Source organism: Lactuca sativa, chromosome 9 (assembly GCF_002870075.4).
Source record: "Lactuca sativa cultivar Salinas chromosome 9, Lsat_Salinas_v11, whole genome shotgun sequence".
Classification (NCBI taxonomy): domain Eukaryota; kingdom Viridiplantae; phylum Streptophyta; class Magnoliopsida; order Asterales; family Asteraceae; genus Lactuca; species Lactuca sativa.
In genome coordinates this window covers 61709257-61725725 of record NC_056631.2, presented here as the reverse complement: position 1 = coordinate 61725725, position 16469 = coordinate 61709257, and the positions used below count along the sequence as shown (strand labels likewise).

The window sequence follows — 16469 nt, the reverse complement described above, 5'->3', positions numbered from 1 at the left end:
AGAACACAGAACAACCATGCACTTCGGGTCTACTGTGTGACTGGTCTGCCACACCAGCCTTCAGTCCACCTGGTCCACCCTCCGAGTCTAGCCATATACATCGAGTCTATAGTGTGATTGGTCCGCCCGCACCGGGCCTTCAATCCACCTGGTCCACTCTCTGAGTCTACAGTATGACTGGTCCGCCCGCACTGGGCCTTCAGTCGGCCTAGTCCACTCACCGAGCCTCGGCACGTCTGGTCCACCCTCTTAGGGCCTACAGCATATCCGGACCGCTCGCTGGGCCTTCGGGACAACCGGTCCGCCCTGGGTATGTTGGCCTACAGCACAAAGCAGAGCCCGCCTCAACCCAACCCCAGTCCAACAACCATGTGCACATAAACATTCAATCATATAACAATTCACATTCAATCAAGCCGATCTAGCAGATCACATAACATAACATCATCCTAACCAGGATACCGACCTAACCGGTCACTAGCATAGCATCATCCTATATAACAGGATACTGACCTTAACCAGGTATCTAACACAATACCATCCTAACTACCAGGATGCAAACATAATAAAGTAATAACACGCAACGATACCCGGATCACAATCCGATAAAGGGCCGGACTTGGTGCCTTAGACCCTGTTGATATAGTGAGGATAACTCACCTCGCAACTGCCGAAACTCTGAACTGAAGAAGCAGATTCCCGAATCACCGTCTCACCAAAAATCCCAAACTATCCAAAGGAGCAAAACAATCATTAGTCCAAGCACAATATCCTTCTAAGGGTAAATTGACCAATTCACCCTTGACTCAATCTGGTCCAAGACTAAGGCCCAACACTAGAATATGAAGGGCCCAACACTAGGTAAGCTTCTCAAGCCCACTAGTGACCCACCAATGGCCCAGTTTGCTACATTGGGACCAATCTCTTAATGGGCCGCAACCTAAGCCCACCATATAATCTTTGGTCCATAAAATATGATTTCTGATGGCCCACTAAGGCCCAAATACCCAAACATGCCCCAAACCACGGCCCAAAAACTCATGATCCATGCAGACAGAGTACGTGGGGCGTACCTCCCATGTATGCTAAGCGTACAAGCAGAATGGTGAGTACGCTGGGCGTACATCACTTTACGCGGGGCGTAAACCCGCTGAACTCAAAGTCTTAATAAGTCCTTAATGGATTAAGCTCTTAAGCCCAAACTTCAGATCCATCGACCAAACATGCCTTGGATCCAAAAAGTCTCAAACTTTATCACTTGGGACGTCCATAAAGCTCTTAACTCAATGTCTTAATCCATTAAGGCCCATCTATATCACATATGAGACAATCAAATCCCTTGGGACCTTTTTTATTCTTACGCAAGACCTCTCCTAAGGTCTAAAAGGACAGCTAAACTCAACCAACTCGAATCATGCATCAAGATGAGTCTTTTGGGACAAGAAAGATGTCAAAACTTCATAACACCAAGATCCACACAAAATAAATGTCAAGCAAGAGACTTTATACCTCAAAAGGGATCCAGAAGATGATGTTATTCCAGATCTAAAAGCTCCAACTTCCCAAGTCCTTCTTTGACAACTCCCTCCTTTCCTCTTCCAAGCTTAAACTTCCAAAATGAGCTTCCCAAGATCAAGATCTCACAAAAAGGAAGGGAGAGGCGTTCTAGGGTTTCTCTGAGGTTGGGGAGACTGATAATGAGGCTAGGGTTTGAGCCATTATGTTCCTTATATAGTGGCTCACCCTCAAATTAGGGTTTAAAGACTCTGGACGTACGTTGGGCGTACGCCCCCACAGACCCACGTTTATTTACCCAATTACGTTGGGCGTAACCCAGCCTACGCTGGGCGTACCTAGCGTGTCCCATTCTCATACTTGGCCTTCCTTATCAACTTTTCCCATTAAGGGCTATAATCGAAAATATCTTCGAAATGCCGTAACTCCTCTATTCTAAGCCCGTTACCGATGAACTTTATATCCACGCGAAGGTGGCGAGAAGCCCTATGATTCTATCAACATACACCGGTCCGAAACCTTCTCGGATAAAACCCATTGCCCATAAAAGACCGAAACGCCCTTACTCTTGATCTCGGGAACCCATGAATAGATATTTAAGAACGGGGCGTTACAACGACAATCCTTGTTGCTGGGAATAATAGTTCGTGTGTGATGCTCCAATGGGAATTTGTTGAGGTGGGAAATTATTGTAGGTAGTGGGATTGGACCTAAAATTCCTGCAAACTGTGTTTGTTGTTGAGAGTTTGTACCTGTAAAAGAATTAGCACTAGTAGAAAAACTAGAATTACCCCCCCCCCCCCTTTTGGAAGTACCCCGACCATTATTTCGACCTTTATTCCACTTATTTTTTTTTTTGTTTTCTGGGTTGAATTGAGACGGAATATAAAGCCGGTGTAGTAGAATTTCCCGAGTCAAGTGTAAAGTCGGTGTTTTATTCACGGGATTCATGTTAGAGGAGCATATTCTTAGCTTCCAAAAAAGAAGGGAACGGTTTTGCGTTAGTAATTACTTCCACGATGCTATGATATGATGGTGGAAATTGACGGAGGATTTGCATAACAAGTTCAATTTCATTAATTGTGGAGTCGACATCGGCAATATTTTTTAGAGCATGACAATATTCAGTGATGGAAGAATCACCTTTTTTGGTATTGCGAAATTCATCTTGTAGTTGCAACATACAAGGCATCTTGTTATTCAAGAAAAACTCATCTAATTTGTCCCATAAATCCTTTGTCATACAATTATCACTTGAGACAATTTGAAGGAGGTTCGGTTCACATGTGGAGTAGAACCAAGATTTCACCCGTGAGTCAATGATCTCCCAATCTTCATCGTCATCACGGCTTGGTTTAGATTTGCCTGTAATGCGGCCACTAACCTTAGCACCTTTGAAAATATCCAAAAAAATGTGACGCCATAATTTGTACTTCGAGCCATCACGGTAAGTTTGAAGCTAAACTATTGGTAGACGTTGGTGACGGCATAAACCAATTGATGGGCAGCCGGCATGGAGTTGTAGGTTTGAGCGGGGGACGACATGATTCCGGAGAAAAAAAATACTTGAAAAAAGATCAAAACAAAAGTCAAGATACTAACCTTTGGTAGAGGGATTGTAGCATCAAAACTAGTGTAATTCTAGGACTTGTAGAGAGCAACGGAGATGCTTAAAAATAAGCAGGATCATGTATCACTAAAGCCTTAAAGCCACCAAAGTTGACCACCAATAAAGATGATGGTTATCTTTTAGAAAACACCGACGATATGATTACTGGCAAAAAAAAAAAACTTGAATAAATTAGAGAAGGTAGGAGGCTTTGATGAAGTCGACGACCAAGAACAATGATAGAGATATTAACAGTTGTGATACCATGATAATTAGTGAAAATACCCGTTAGGGTTTATGTATATTCCATCTCTATATATAGGTTCAAAAGTTACAAAGAGGACACTACACTATACAATGTATAAAAATTAATAATGCAATTTAACATGTAGGACTACCTGTATTTGATTATTATTGATTGTTATTGTAGATGTCAACATGTTATGGTTTGTTGGGTTGAGGAGGTCCAGCTTGTGCTGAAGGCCAAGACACCCAGGGCGGTTCGGATAGACGGAAGGCCTGCAAGGCGGTCTAGTCAGGCTGAAGGCGCGAAGAGCGGTCCAGATAGACTGTAGGCCCGATGAGGCGGTCCAGTCATGCTGAAGGCTCCGAGAGCGGTCCAAATAGGCTGCATGCCTTGAGAGGCCGTCCAGTCAGGCTTAAGGCTAATGTATGCATGTTGTTATCTGTATAGTTGTGTATGGTACTTTGGGGAAACTCACTAAGCTTTGGTTTATAAGTTTCGGTTTATTGTTTATTGTTTCAGGTACTTCAGATGTTTGGGGGAAAGCAAAGGCGTAATCGTGTACATCCTTCTGATTTTATGATATTAGATTTGGGATACTTTGATTTATGATTATTACTTTTGGAACAATGTTTTTTACACAATTATGGTCGTTGGATTGTCTTGAAAAATGAAAATTTTACTCTGATTTTTGGGATGTTACAAGTTGGTATCAGAGCCCTAGTTTGAAAGAATTGGATGAACATTCATGTGAATCTAGACTCAAACTAAGGCTAATAAGCAACATATATCCGATTTATTTTTTACGACACACTTTGTTGTATAGGGCTGAACGCAAACTTCGAAGAATTATAACTTCTTCATACGAAGTCAGATTCAAGCGTTTTGTATATCTACAGAAATAGTATTAACATCTACTACATGTTTATGTTGTTATTTAGGCTAAAATTAATATATTTCTACTTCAAATTATATAATAAACGACTTATATTACAATCTACAACAAAGATATAAATGGGGTGTTACACATTCACCTAACGTGGAAATGTTTTCCACCTTTATACATTTTATACATGGTGGGCATGATTTTGATGAAAAATTCTGATGATTTATCATTTCAAGAGGCATTGTCGAAAGTCATGGTCATCATATTTCTTTATCCCACACCTATTTATGCAATTCAATATTAAACGACCAATGTTTTCCCCCACATGACTATTTATGGGTCTAAAGTATAGAATATTTTTATGCATTACCTAATTATCATCTCTTAATTGTCTCATTATAATCATATAATTCTCTTTTCAACATAAGGCATTCAATAATCAAACTTACAATATGAATGTCATTCAACAATAGACATCTAACAATAAAACTTACAACATGAATGGTTCAAGAATCATGATTATTGATTAACATTGAATAATCAACATTTACAACATCAAAACATAAAATAATTGGCCTTACTTGAGCTTGAGTATCTTCCATCAATAGTCAACCCAATTTTCGTTTGTCGTTGATGAAGCACTACAAAAACGAACTTGAGAGTTGAGACTTTAGAGGGTTTATTAGGGATGAGCACTTTGTACCAAATTCCGATCCCGTACCGGTACTATACCGGAACCGGTATGGAACCGTACAGAATTTAAAAACATAGGACGGTACTCGATACTCCAAAATCACAAAATTCGGGATTCGGTACCATTTGTGCCGGTACTACTACTAAATACCAGTAGTATTCCCGGTACCGATATCAGTCAAGGTTAATCTGATTCGGTACTCGGGATTGACTTTCGATCAAAATTTGGTTTTCGAGAAATCAAGAACGGTCAGTACCGGTTCCATCCCATACGTATACCTAGTCGGTAGATATCACTGTGAGTGGCTATATAAAGGAGAAGAGAAAACGATAACGGAAGAAAAAGGAACATAGGGTTTTTTCTTGTGGCTACTCTCGATCACCAAAGAAGTTTTTTTCGCTATTGCTTTTGATCATGTCGTTGATCACCAAGCAAGAGAAAAGAAGATCTTTTTTTATTTGTTATGTATGGAAGGAACAGGATGATCATGCATGTGGCCTAATGCAAGTATGCCATATTTATTTTTAAAATAATGCTTTTGACCTTTGGATATCAGTTAGGTCCGGTTCTTACCCGAAAATTGAAGAAGCCTTAACAATGGAACTGACACAACTTGCTCCAACATTGGCTCGTTTTGGTATAACTCTTGTCTTCCTTGCTTGTACTTTACCAACATCTCTTTTTTATATTCATTGTAAGGCTTCCAATTGTTGTTACTGAGGCTTCCAATCATCATACATATCTCTATATATGTAACACACTTTAGCCTTTTTGTTCCTATTTTCATCTAAAATGCAATATTTTGCAAAATGAGGACCATTACAACTATAAAACCCAATTTGAATTGTATTGATTATTTGATTCACCTTCTTCATATCTCTCCACAATGCATCCAACTTAGCACTCAAGACTACAAGGCCATCTGAATTGGAGAATTAAGGTTGTGTTTAGTTACGCTAAAACAATTTTCATTTTTCGTTTTACGTTTTCCCTTTTCAATTTTTGTTTTCCATTTTTAGTTTTCATTGGAAATTTTAGAAAACGCGTTTAGTTAAAACTTATTCATTTTTCATTTTTAGTTTTAGAAAATTAGAAAACACGTTTAGTATTGTGTATATTTCTATCGGTTTCATATTTAGAAAATGATAGCGGTGGTAGGGTGGGGGTGGGGGCAGCGGCGTGGGGCATTGGTGGTGTCGATGCAATGGTGATGGTGGTGGCGGCGGTGATGGTGATGACAGGCATTGGTGGTGGCGGCGGCGGTGGTGGTGATTGCGACGGCGGTGGTGATGTTGGTGATGGGGTAGTGATGATAGTAGGTAGGGATGAAAGTGGGTCCAAACCCGGACCGGATGGAGTCGGAACTGGTTAACGGGATTTTGTAGAGCCGGAAACCGGACCGGTATATAGGAACCGGTTTCGTTTGAGACACAGTTTTTTGCTCTTTGTTATGTCTTTTCAAATCGGAGATATAAGTATTGTGGTTTTTGTTAACCTTTTGTTATTAGTTATTGATCTAACACTTCTAAAAAGTAGTTATATTTAATATAAATTTATATTTATGTGTTAATATAATTTTAAATTAATACAAAATCGTCTCCTTACATCGCGCCTTGAAAAACGTCATGGCTCGTTAAACTTGAGGCTTGGCCTTACTGCCACGTCACGCCTCACGCCATTTAGAACCTTGGGTGGGAGTGAGTGTGTGTTTATATTTTAGAAAAACTTTGGAATTAGAAAAATGTGGAAAACAATAATTATTGGTTTTCCAAAAATTTCCAACTTCTTTGTAATTTTAGAAAACGGAAAATTTTCATTTTTCGTGAAAAACTTAGAAAAATAGACGGACTAAACGCGTTTTCAAAATTCTTATTTTTCTTGGAAAAATTTTATGGGAAATGACCCATTTTTCCGCAACTAAACGCATCCTAAGGTTGTGTTTAGTTATGGAAAAACAATTTTCATTTTCTATTTTTCGTTTTCCCTTTTCATTTTTTATTTTTCGTTTTCGGTTTTCATTGAAAAATTTAGAAAACGCGTTTAGTTAAAACTTATTTATTTTTCATTTTCAGTTTTAGAAAATTAGAAAACGTGTTTAGATATGTATTTTTCTATTGGTTTTCATTTTTAGAAAACGGTAGCATTGGAAGGGTGGGCGCCGGGACGGGGGCGGTGGTGGGAGCAGCGACGGAGGGCAGTGGTGGTGTCGATGATGGCAACGATGATGGTGGTGGTGGTGGCAATAGGGTGGCGGTGGTGGTGGTGGTGATGGGGTAGTGGTGGTGGTGATGGTGATGGTGATGGTAGGTCGGTGATTGTGGTAGTGGTGTTGGGTGTGTGTGGGGGGTGTGGGTGTTAGTTTATGTGTGTATGTGTGTTTGTGGGGGGGTGTGTGTGTGTGTTTGTGGGGTGGGTGTGGGTGTGGGTGTGTGTGTATGTGGGGGTGTGGGTGGGGTGGGGGTGGGTGTGTGTGTGTGTGTTTGTGGGGGTTCGTGTGTGTGTGTGTTTGTTTGTTTGTTGGTGGGTGTGTGTGTTTGTGGGGGTTCATGTGTGTGTGTGTGTTTGTATGTGTATGTGTGTGTTTGTGTATGTGTGTTTATGGGGATTGGTGTGTGTGTTTGTGTGTGTGTGTTAGTTTGTGGGGGTTGGGGTGTGTGTGTGTGTGTTTGTTTGTGGGGGTGGGGTGGCTTAGGAGTGAGTGTAAGTAGGTAGGGGTGTGGTGGGTTGAGGGTATTAAGGTGAGGGTAGGTAGAGGTGGAATGGGGTGGGAGTGGGTGTGAGTGTTTATATTTTAGAAAAAAATTGGAATTAGAAAAATATGGAAAACAATGATTATCGGTTTTCCAAAAATTTCCAACTTCTTTGTAATTTTAGAAAATGGAAAATTTTCATTTTCCGTGAAAAATTTAGAAAAATAGACGAGTTAAACGCGTTTTCAAAATTCTCATTTTTCTTGGAAATTTTTTCCGTAAAACGGCTCATTTTCCGCAACTTAACGCACGTTAAGTTTTTCTGAGGGTTGGGTTCAGGTCGGAGGCCTGAAAGGATTGATAGGCTTTAACATTTGTAATTGACTAGTGACAAAGTATGTGATGAAATGGAGACCTTTCAATAGAGCGGAGGCGAACTGATCAACGAGAAAAAGGCCCTACTCACTACAAAGGAATACACCACAAGATCAAACTGCACTCATGCCTCTCCCGCATCAAGTTGACCGCCAGACCGGAGCTTCGTAACATGTTGACGAAGACCTCCGAACTGAGGGTTCGGTCAGTACAAGAGACTACTTTGTCTCCTCGGAAGAAGAATAGCCCCGCTCTCTAGCTGACTGATCTCGTTGATCAAACTGGGAGGGAACATGTCACATTAGAGGTGAACAATCAGAGGTGTCCTCTAATCACTACGATGAGCTGGTCCCACTTTTAGTAGACGCAGGTATTAATCATGGTTTTGGGTTACAATATTGTGTGACCAAAGCGAGGATTGGCGGCCTACTTCCTGTTGTAGAGCCTTATAACGGCTTTGACGGTACGTGAAAATTTTGTGGGTTGTAGAGCCTTATGGCGGCTTTGACGTTTTGTGAAAACTCAATTGCTTTATCAGAGGTTGATAGATTAAGGGTGTGAACCTAATTATGGATCTCAGTTTTCAATCCTCTTAAGAACCATTCGATTTAATGTTCTTCAATTTTATTCGGGATATGAGGGATGAAAGTCTTCAAACTTAGAGATGTAATCCTCGCCACAATCTTCTTGGAAAAGTGATTTGAGTGCTTTGTGAGCATTACCGTAACGAGTATTGCTTTTACTATTGTTATATATGTATTGCACGTGATATCCGGGTGTTTTGAGCTTTGTTTTGGTTAAAAATAAGATAAATGGTACTAATTAAGTTTGAATTCAATTTTGTAGTTAAAAGACTTTGCTGGAACAAAAGAAGTAGAAATATAATGATGAGGAATGCAGAACGGGACGTGCCAAGATAAGATACTAAGGGATAAGAAATCGCAGAGTGTTGAAGAACGCAACACGTCCATATGTCATACGCAACACGTTTTTATGTCGGTTATGAAAACTATAAATAAATCCGTATTTTTTACCTAATGAGAGCAGCCGTTCCTAGGCTCTTTTGAGGACCAGAAGCACTAGAAAGGCGATGTCAATGCTGGAGAGAAGATTTGGAGCAAGGATTTGAAGGATCGAGAGTAAAATCGTTAGGTCTTCATTTGATTTGTTTATTTGATATGATTAGCATTCATACTATGATTTCATTTTGTTTTTTACTTCTGGTTATGAAAACTATAATAAATAGACTTGGAGTAAAATATGGCCATTTACTTCTACATCAGAAAGAAGGGTGGTGGTAAAATGGCCATTCACTTCTACACCATAAAGAAGGGTAAAGTGGTACTTTACTCAAGTTAGACAATTCATTAGATCAAAAAAGAAACAGATTTTGTGTATACAACATTTACATCACTTTAAATGGAAATAAAGTGAACTACCACTTGGTTGTAGACTACCTTCCCAGCAGTGTTTCAGAATTTATGGCACCAAATGAGAACTGAAAACAGATAAAATTGAGGCTTTAATTAGATAAAGAGTTTTTCAAGAGAAGTACGATCATAATATGCAATTTATTTATACTCACCCTTGATCCATAAACCTCAACCGTATCAAACCAAGTTATACCACTATCAATACTTGCAAGCTTTCATCTTCCTATCTGCCATCATCCCGAAGAGAAACCAAGTCCCAATTCCAGTTTCACTTTCAGTCAGAAACCAATAGATGATAGAACATATAAGCTTTAAAAAGTTCATTGAGGACTTTTAACAAACAGCTGGGCAAACTTTTCAACATTTAATCAAACTTGCCATCGCATTCAAAATTGTTCCAATAACTGGCATCTCCTGTTAGCTTCACAAACTTAACTTCCTCGGATTGGGATAAAAGAAACCAGGGCACTATTAATCCTTTGGTTATTGTCAGTATATATAATTTCCAACACTGTCTATCCGCACGTTCTCCAAGCTTGGAAAAACAACCTGTTTTGCACAATTCGTTTACTTCATAGTTCGATAGACTATGCACCAAAAAAAAAAAAAAAAAACACCGCACGTTACCTTTTCACCAAAGAACGCTTCAATGGAGTTTGAAGTTGCAACCATTTCAGAACAGTTGAGTATCCGTAGTTCTTTCAAAGAGAGCCACTTTAACGCAGAAGCCTTGGCACAAAAACTAACCAAATTTGGTAGATTTTCAAGCTCGATGTGACATATCTGAGGGAGAATTAAATCATCTGCTTCTGATTCACGTTCATTATTTCCAATAATCACTTCCACTGAGATACATGAATCTACTTTCAGTTTCTGGAGCCTGGGTACACCTCTAGCTACTGATGATGTGAAGATGCAATCTACGAGATCACATCTAGAAACTTCAATGGAAGTAAGTCTTTGAAACCTATGAGGCATGTTTGGACACCATAGTTGTCTCAAATTTGGTAGATTTTCTAAAACTAAGCTAACCAATCTGGTTAGTGAAACAGAAGAAAGATTTTGGTGGGGTTTTGGGTTTTTAAGGGTAAAGATTTCTTCAAGTGAAATGCAGTTTGTTACATGAATTTCTTCCAACATCTGTAATCTTGGAAGCAGATTGATTGGAAAAAGGTTTTGTAGTTGATCACAGTTGATGACTTCCAGGATTTGAAGTTTGGTAAAGCTCTTTTCTTGAAGGTGGGTTTCCCATATGCCATTTAAGCTGTTTAATCCATCCAAGTTTAATGTTTGCAAATTAGGCAATGAAACCTATACAATCCGATTACAAAATATGGATTTAGATCTTTTTTCAACAAAGGAAACCCAAAAATAGAACTAACACATACCTTTTCAGTGAAGAGGGATTTCTCCTCCTGATGCACCTGAGAAACAACAAATGCTTTCATTTTGGGGCAACTCTTGATTTCAATCATCTCCAACAATGGGAACAAGAAACTACTACTCCCTTGGGAAAAACTTGAGAGTTCTGGTAGATCTTCAAGGTCAACAGAACATAATTCAGACATCACAATAACATCATCTTCTCCTTCATTGGCAAATATTGTTTTCATTGTCTTACATGAACGTACCTTCAGTTGTTGAAGTTGAACAAGATTCTTCATTGCATGAACAGAGAAAAGATGGATCAAACCATCACATTCATAGATGTGTAGAGAATTCAAGTTCCTTAAGCTTGTATATACATAAGGGTCGATGTTCCACCATAGATGCTTCAGTAATGGTAACTTTCCTAAGTTGAGGTCTCTAACAGATGGCAAAGTTGCTAATTTTGCATCATCATTTTGGAGGTTATTGTTAAGTTCACAGACCTCTTCTACCAAATCACACCACTCTATGGAGAGGATTTCAAGATTTTGCAACATGTGTTGCATATATGAAGGGAAAACAAGCTGTAGGTTGTCGCATCCGAATACAATTAGGATCCTCAGGCTGCAAAAGTTTGAAGCAGAAAGTTGGCAAGACCAAATCTCATTGACAGAATGCAATTCACGAAGAGTCAACTCTTCAAGGGAAGGAAAGTCAACCTTTGAATTGAAAAGGGGTTCTTGTAGTGAAGCTAAATTAGCATCTCCTTCAGGGCAGAAACTCTCAAGACTTGGCAAAAACTCGAGCTTTATTGACTTTAACTTCGATAGGGCAATTCGGCTGGATGAAACTGAAACAACTTGATCTTTTGATAGTATTACTTTCAAATCTTCACAGGAGGAAACATATAGTTTTTGAAGCTCTGAAAGATCTCCAGCTGTGGATTGTGAAAGAAGGTGTTTGAGTTTGTGACAATCAGATACGTATAGAGTCCTTAGATTTCGCAAGCATACGTTTCCCAGAGGATCCATCCACAAACAAGTTAATTCTGGTAAGATGCTCAACATTAATTCACGTAACTCACAGAAGGATTGATCAGGGAGATGATCATAACATATTGTTCTAAGATCAGCTGCAGAAACAACCTTCAGCTTTTCCAAAACTGGGAAGATGTTTGTGTCAATCAAAGACTCAACCCCAGTGTAACCATACACCTCCAAACATTTCAAGTGTCTGAAACCTTTTCTCAAGTCATAGACAATGCTATTCAAGTCTTCTAGATAGTTCACAATTGAGTAATCCAAGATTAGATGTTGAGCTCCTTTCAGCAACTTATAGATCCCATTATGTAAATTAAGACCATGATAGAGTGCAAGTGTCAAGGTTTTAGGGTATGAGTAACTGATCACCTGGCTAACCATACCTACAAAGATTTTGAATCTTACCAAGTTTCCAAACAGTAGATCTTTAGGGAAAAGATTGACATCTGGGACATGCATTTCTAAAGTGGTCAAGTGAAACAAGTGCTTCAGCTCACCAAGGGTTGCTTGACTTTGACCTTCAGAGTCAACCCCCCATTGGACAAAGCTATTCATCATGTACAAGCATTCCAAGTTGGACAAATTTGAGAACACACCAAATGGAATTGATGTCAGATTCTTACAATCTGTCAAATCTAAAAGCCTCAAGCGCGAGAGTTCTCCAATTTCCTTTGGTAATTTTTCGACATCTGAATGCACAAAGCTAAGGATTTCTAGGTTCTTCAGCTCTTTAATTTGTGACACATCTCCTAACTTGCAATGCTCAAGGCACAATGCTAGGAGTTTTTTTAAAGCTAGAAATGATGATGGTATAGATGGGATAGACACATGATGCATGAGTACAACCTTGAGCTCTTTCATCCCATCAAAGAAATTACCTGAAAACTGCATTAACCCCATAGAACCTTCCACTCGCCATAATTGAAGCTTTGGAAAGTCTATGCCAATGGGAAATTCTTCAAGATCATTCAATACCATTGATATCGCATAAGAATTACTGAACTTGTTTTCATTAGGTGAATCTAGATGATATCCAGGCATCATCTTCTCCAAAAAGATGTAAAGACCCTTGGAAGCTACTGAGAGGAGAAAGTCCCGAGTAACATCATGCATCCGGAAACAGTCTTCCACATCACTATCCAGTAACAAACAACAAGCTTTAAGATTCTCAATGATTGTATGCACCCTGTCTCTTGCTTCTTCTAATGTATGAACATCTTGGAAAACCCTTAAACCTGTCCCATATCTCACCAAAGATTCAATTGGAATGTCAAGGTCTTCTTTGAACAAGCTGCAAAGCAAGAAGCAAGACTTTGATTCTTCATCTTTTAGAAAGTTAAAGCTCAACTCCAGTGATGCAAAGATATTTGAATACAATCCTGTAACATCATTAGTTGTAGAACTACTCCTTAACTGACGAAGTGCATCACGCCAAGCATGTTTACTCCTGTGTCTTAACGCTCGGGCAACTGTTACAATTGCAAGAGGCAAACCTGAGCATCTTTTAGCAATCTTAGTGGCTATAGGATTAAGATCTGTAGAATCAACTGCATCACCTGCCATTTTCCTAAACAAATTCCAAGATTCCACTTGAGATAAAACATCCATATGGAAATTTCTTTGAGCATTCATAGCATTACATACGTCTAGACTTCTTGATGTCAAGATAATCTTGCACCCTTTATGAAGATTTCCCTGTGGGATGCCAATAGTCCTCAAATCAAGTGGCGTCCACACATCATCCATGATGATCAGGATCTTCTTTACTTGATTCAGCCTTTCGCGTAAACGTGCAGTCCTCAGAAGCTCACCTTCCTCCTTCAGATTCAGTTCCAACATCTCTGCAAGATCGCCTTGAAGCTTTCTCAGGTTAGGCTTGTGGGAAACCACCACCATGACCATTTCATCGAACAGCTGGAGTGCATCAGCCTGTCTGGCAGCTTCTTCCACAAAAGTAGTCTTCCCTATACCACCCATACCATATACACCAATGATGTTGATATTATCATCTTCCAGTGCCTCCATTATCAATCTTAGCTGTGCTTTTCTTGATTCAAAACCATCTAAATCTCCTAAGGATGTGGTAGCAGTAGCACCAGTACTAGGCCATATGGGAGGTCGACGAGCAGGCTGTGAAACATAATCGAACTTTCCCCTCTCAACAAGCTCATCAACAGCCGCTCTTTTCTTCTTGGCTTCTCTACTACTTCGGTAGATCAACTTCAAATCGGGGCAAGACCCACTGAAGCATCTGTGATTTCTATCAACCTCGCCACTCAAAAAATTCTGAGATTCTGTTGCTAAACCATTTGCTTTGGCAAGCCAATCTTGAACAATTGGGAGAATAATATCTCCATTCCTTTCAGCTATGTTCACCTGCTGTTGAACCCCAAATCGAGTATTTTCCAGAAACAAAATCTGGTTTCTTAAACCATTAATGTTGGTATTATGGTGGAAAATGTAATCAAATGGATGTACGATCGGACGAGCCGTATATTCAAGCAGCTTTGCGAGAACAGAAACAACAATATCTACAGCCGTCATTTCTTAAACTGGTTGTTCTTTCAGAAGGGTAACGGAACATGAAAAGCAAAAATCAGCAAGACATTTGGAGCAGCAAAATCAGTTCCCCATTCAAAGATGAAGAATAATCTACACATTGACTTCTTGGTTCTTCTGAGAAATTGCCGTTTATTAACTTTTGATAAGTAAATTAAGACAAAATTTCATAAATGTTCCTTATTGTTTTTCAGACTTTTGACTTTTGTCCCTAACTTTTTTTGTTACAATGGTATGGTATGGTTTTAGTTTCAAGTATGATCGGTTTAGCCGGATGAAAAAACTTTATACCCTTTTAAATATCTTTTATATTTTTCTTTTATTATATTTGATTTATATAAATATTAAAGGCTTAGAGCAATATGGTTCTTCATACCTTTACGATATAAATTTATACCTATTAACTCACCTCACCTCTATCATTTCTTTCGATTGTTCTCTTCCCCCTATCGCCACCACTAGATGTTATACATTTAATGTATACATAATCACCATGATCCATACCACCACATCTATTTGTATTTGGATTCACAAGGTTTGTGGTTTTCCATGTTAATGATGTTATTATGTTCGTTCATTTGATTTGATGAACTTTGATTATAAGAGTTATCAAATAAGATCCATTAAATGCCTTTGGACAGTCTCCAATGTCTTCTTGGGCCCTGAAATGTAGCCATTTTACAGCATATATCACTATATGAAAAAAAAAAAAGTCACACGTGATTTCTTCATCATATGGTGGTAAAGGAAACCAAATACGGCTATAGTAACATACCTAATACAATTTGGTGGTGAAGTTGGTTATAGGGTTTAGCGGAGTGAATCAAAAGGATGTATCTTATGACTAAAAATCAAGATTGCCACAAAAATCTACAAGATCTGATATGAAGCTCAGCTTGTGTGTTATGTTTGGATTCAACAACAAAAAAAAAGAGCCATAACTCATCATAAAAGGGGTGGATGAGAGTTAAGGTCATGAGTCTCCGACCACTGATGAACTCCTTGCACCCTTGTTGTCCTTTATTTATCATCATACCCCACATATGCATGCACATCAATTCATAGGAAGCACGCACAAGAGAAGAAGATTAAGAGGAAGAACACACCAGATTTAGAAAATTTAGACTAAAATTCTTATGAATCGAGGAGGTTGGGGTAAAGCACGTGCAACCAACCCTTGGTGTTGATTTAGAGGAATCACGCACCAAAGAAGATTAATTGAAGATCGCCAAAGGCTACATTGTTGGAAAGAGTGTCCAAGGTCATTAATTATTGGTAATATTTCTAATAATAGCATGTTCCTTTTGGGTTGCCCTCATGACCCATTTAAGCAAAAATAATTTAAGAGAAATTAGTTTGTTAATTTTTCATGGTTTGATAAATTAATTAGAAACTATTTTGGGATTAGTTAGAATTAATTAATTCAAAGGGGTTGAATTTTTATTAATTAATAGTTAATTAATTGGAATATTCTAGAATCCCTAAAAGATATGGTAAGACGAAATTGGATAAGGCTTATCTAGGGTTTTGGAGTTACTTTGGGACTAAGAAACTGAAGCTTGTAAATAGGGTGTTAGGGATCAAACCCTATTTGCTTATTCTTGAATTTCCATTCTCTCATATGCCCTTAAGGAGGATTGGAAATCTTAACCCTTCTAGGGTTATCGTTTGGATCCATTCATCCAAACAAGGTGGCAAGAACAAGGTCTTAAGCAAGGAGATCATTGGCACCAAAAGAGGTATGTACTTTCTTTCTCATTCTTTTAGTAGTTGAAGTAATAGTTTGAAACTTTGATCCTATAAGTTGCATGAACACATATAAATTATTGTTATGTTTCAACTACACATAATCGTGTGTTTAAATGTAGAAATCTTATCAGTAGTATCAGATACATAGTTCATGATTACTTGCACTACTAAAATCCAAATTGATTAGAATTAATCTTGTTTGTTGCTATGGTTTTTTGAAATTAGGGTTTCCATGGTGCGAAAGTTTTATTTTCATTACTATTGGTTATTTTTCGTTTTTGCTTGTGCCCAAACTAGCATTAATAAC

General features: G+C 38.7%; 1 protein-coding gene across 2 annotated transcripts; it reads right to left on the bottom strand.

The window, feature by feature from the left end:
* Positions 1–9358: 9358 nt before the first annotated feature.
* LOC111903015 (probable disease resistance protein At4g27220) lies at positions 9359–14559 on the bottom strand. Of its 2 annotated transcripts, XM_023898808.3 has the most exons (4): positions 10835–14556; positions 10074–10757; positions 9599–9995; positions 9359–9511 (listed from the first exon to the last, which is right to left on the bottom strand). In XM_023898808.3, the coding sequence occupies exons 1-3, from the start codon at positions 14396–14398 to the stop codon at positions 9936–9938; spliced, it is 4308 nt and encodes a 1435-aa protein (XP_023754576.1). In that variant the 5' UTR covers positions 14399–14556; the 3' UTR covers positions 9359–9511; positions 9599–9935. The 2 variants fall into 2 exon arrangements, with proteins under 2 accessions (XP_023754576.1, XP_023754578.1); XM_023898810.3 differs by lacking the exons at positions 9359–9511; positions 9599–9995 and having other exon boundaries at positions 10481–10710; positions 10835–14559.
* Positions 14560–16469: the final 1910 nt, after the last annotated feature.

Bases quoted from the DNA above. Each gene is read 5' to 3' on its own strand.
- LOC111903015 (XM_023898808.3), bottom strand. From the start codon at position 14,398: ATGACGGCTGTAGATATTGTTGTTTCTGTTCTCGCAAAGCTGCTTGAA. The intron at 10,758-10,834 runs GTATGTGTTAGT...CGGATTGTATAG, and splicing joins AATCCCTCTTCACTGAAAAG to GTTTCATTGCCTAATTTGCA. The intron at 9,996-10,073 runs GTAACGTGCGGT...TGTGCAAAACAG, and splicing joins AAGCGTTCTTTGGTGAAAAG to GTTGTTTTTCCAAGCTTGGA.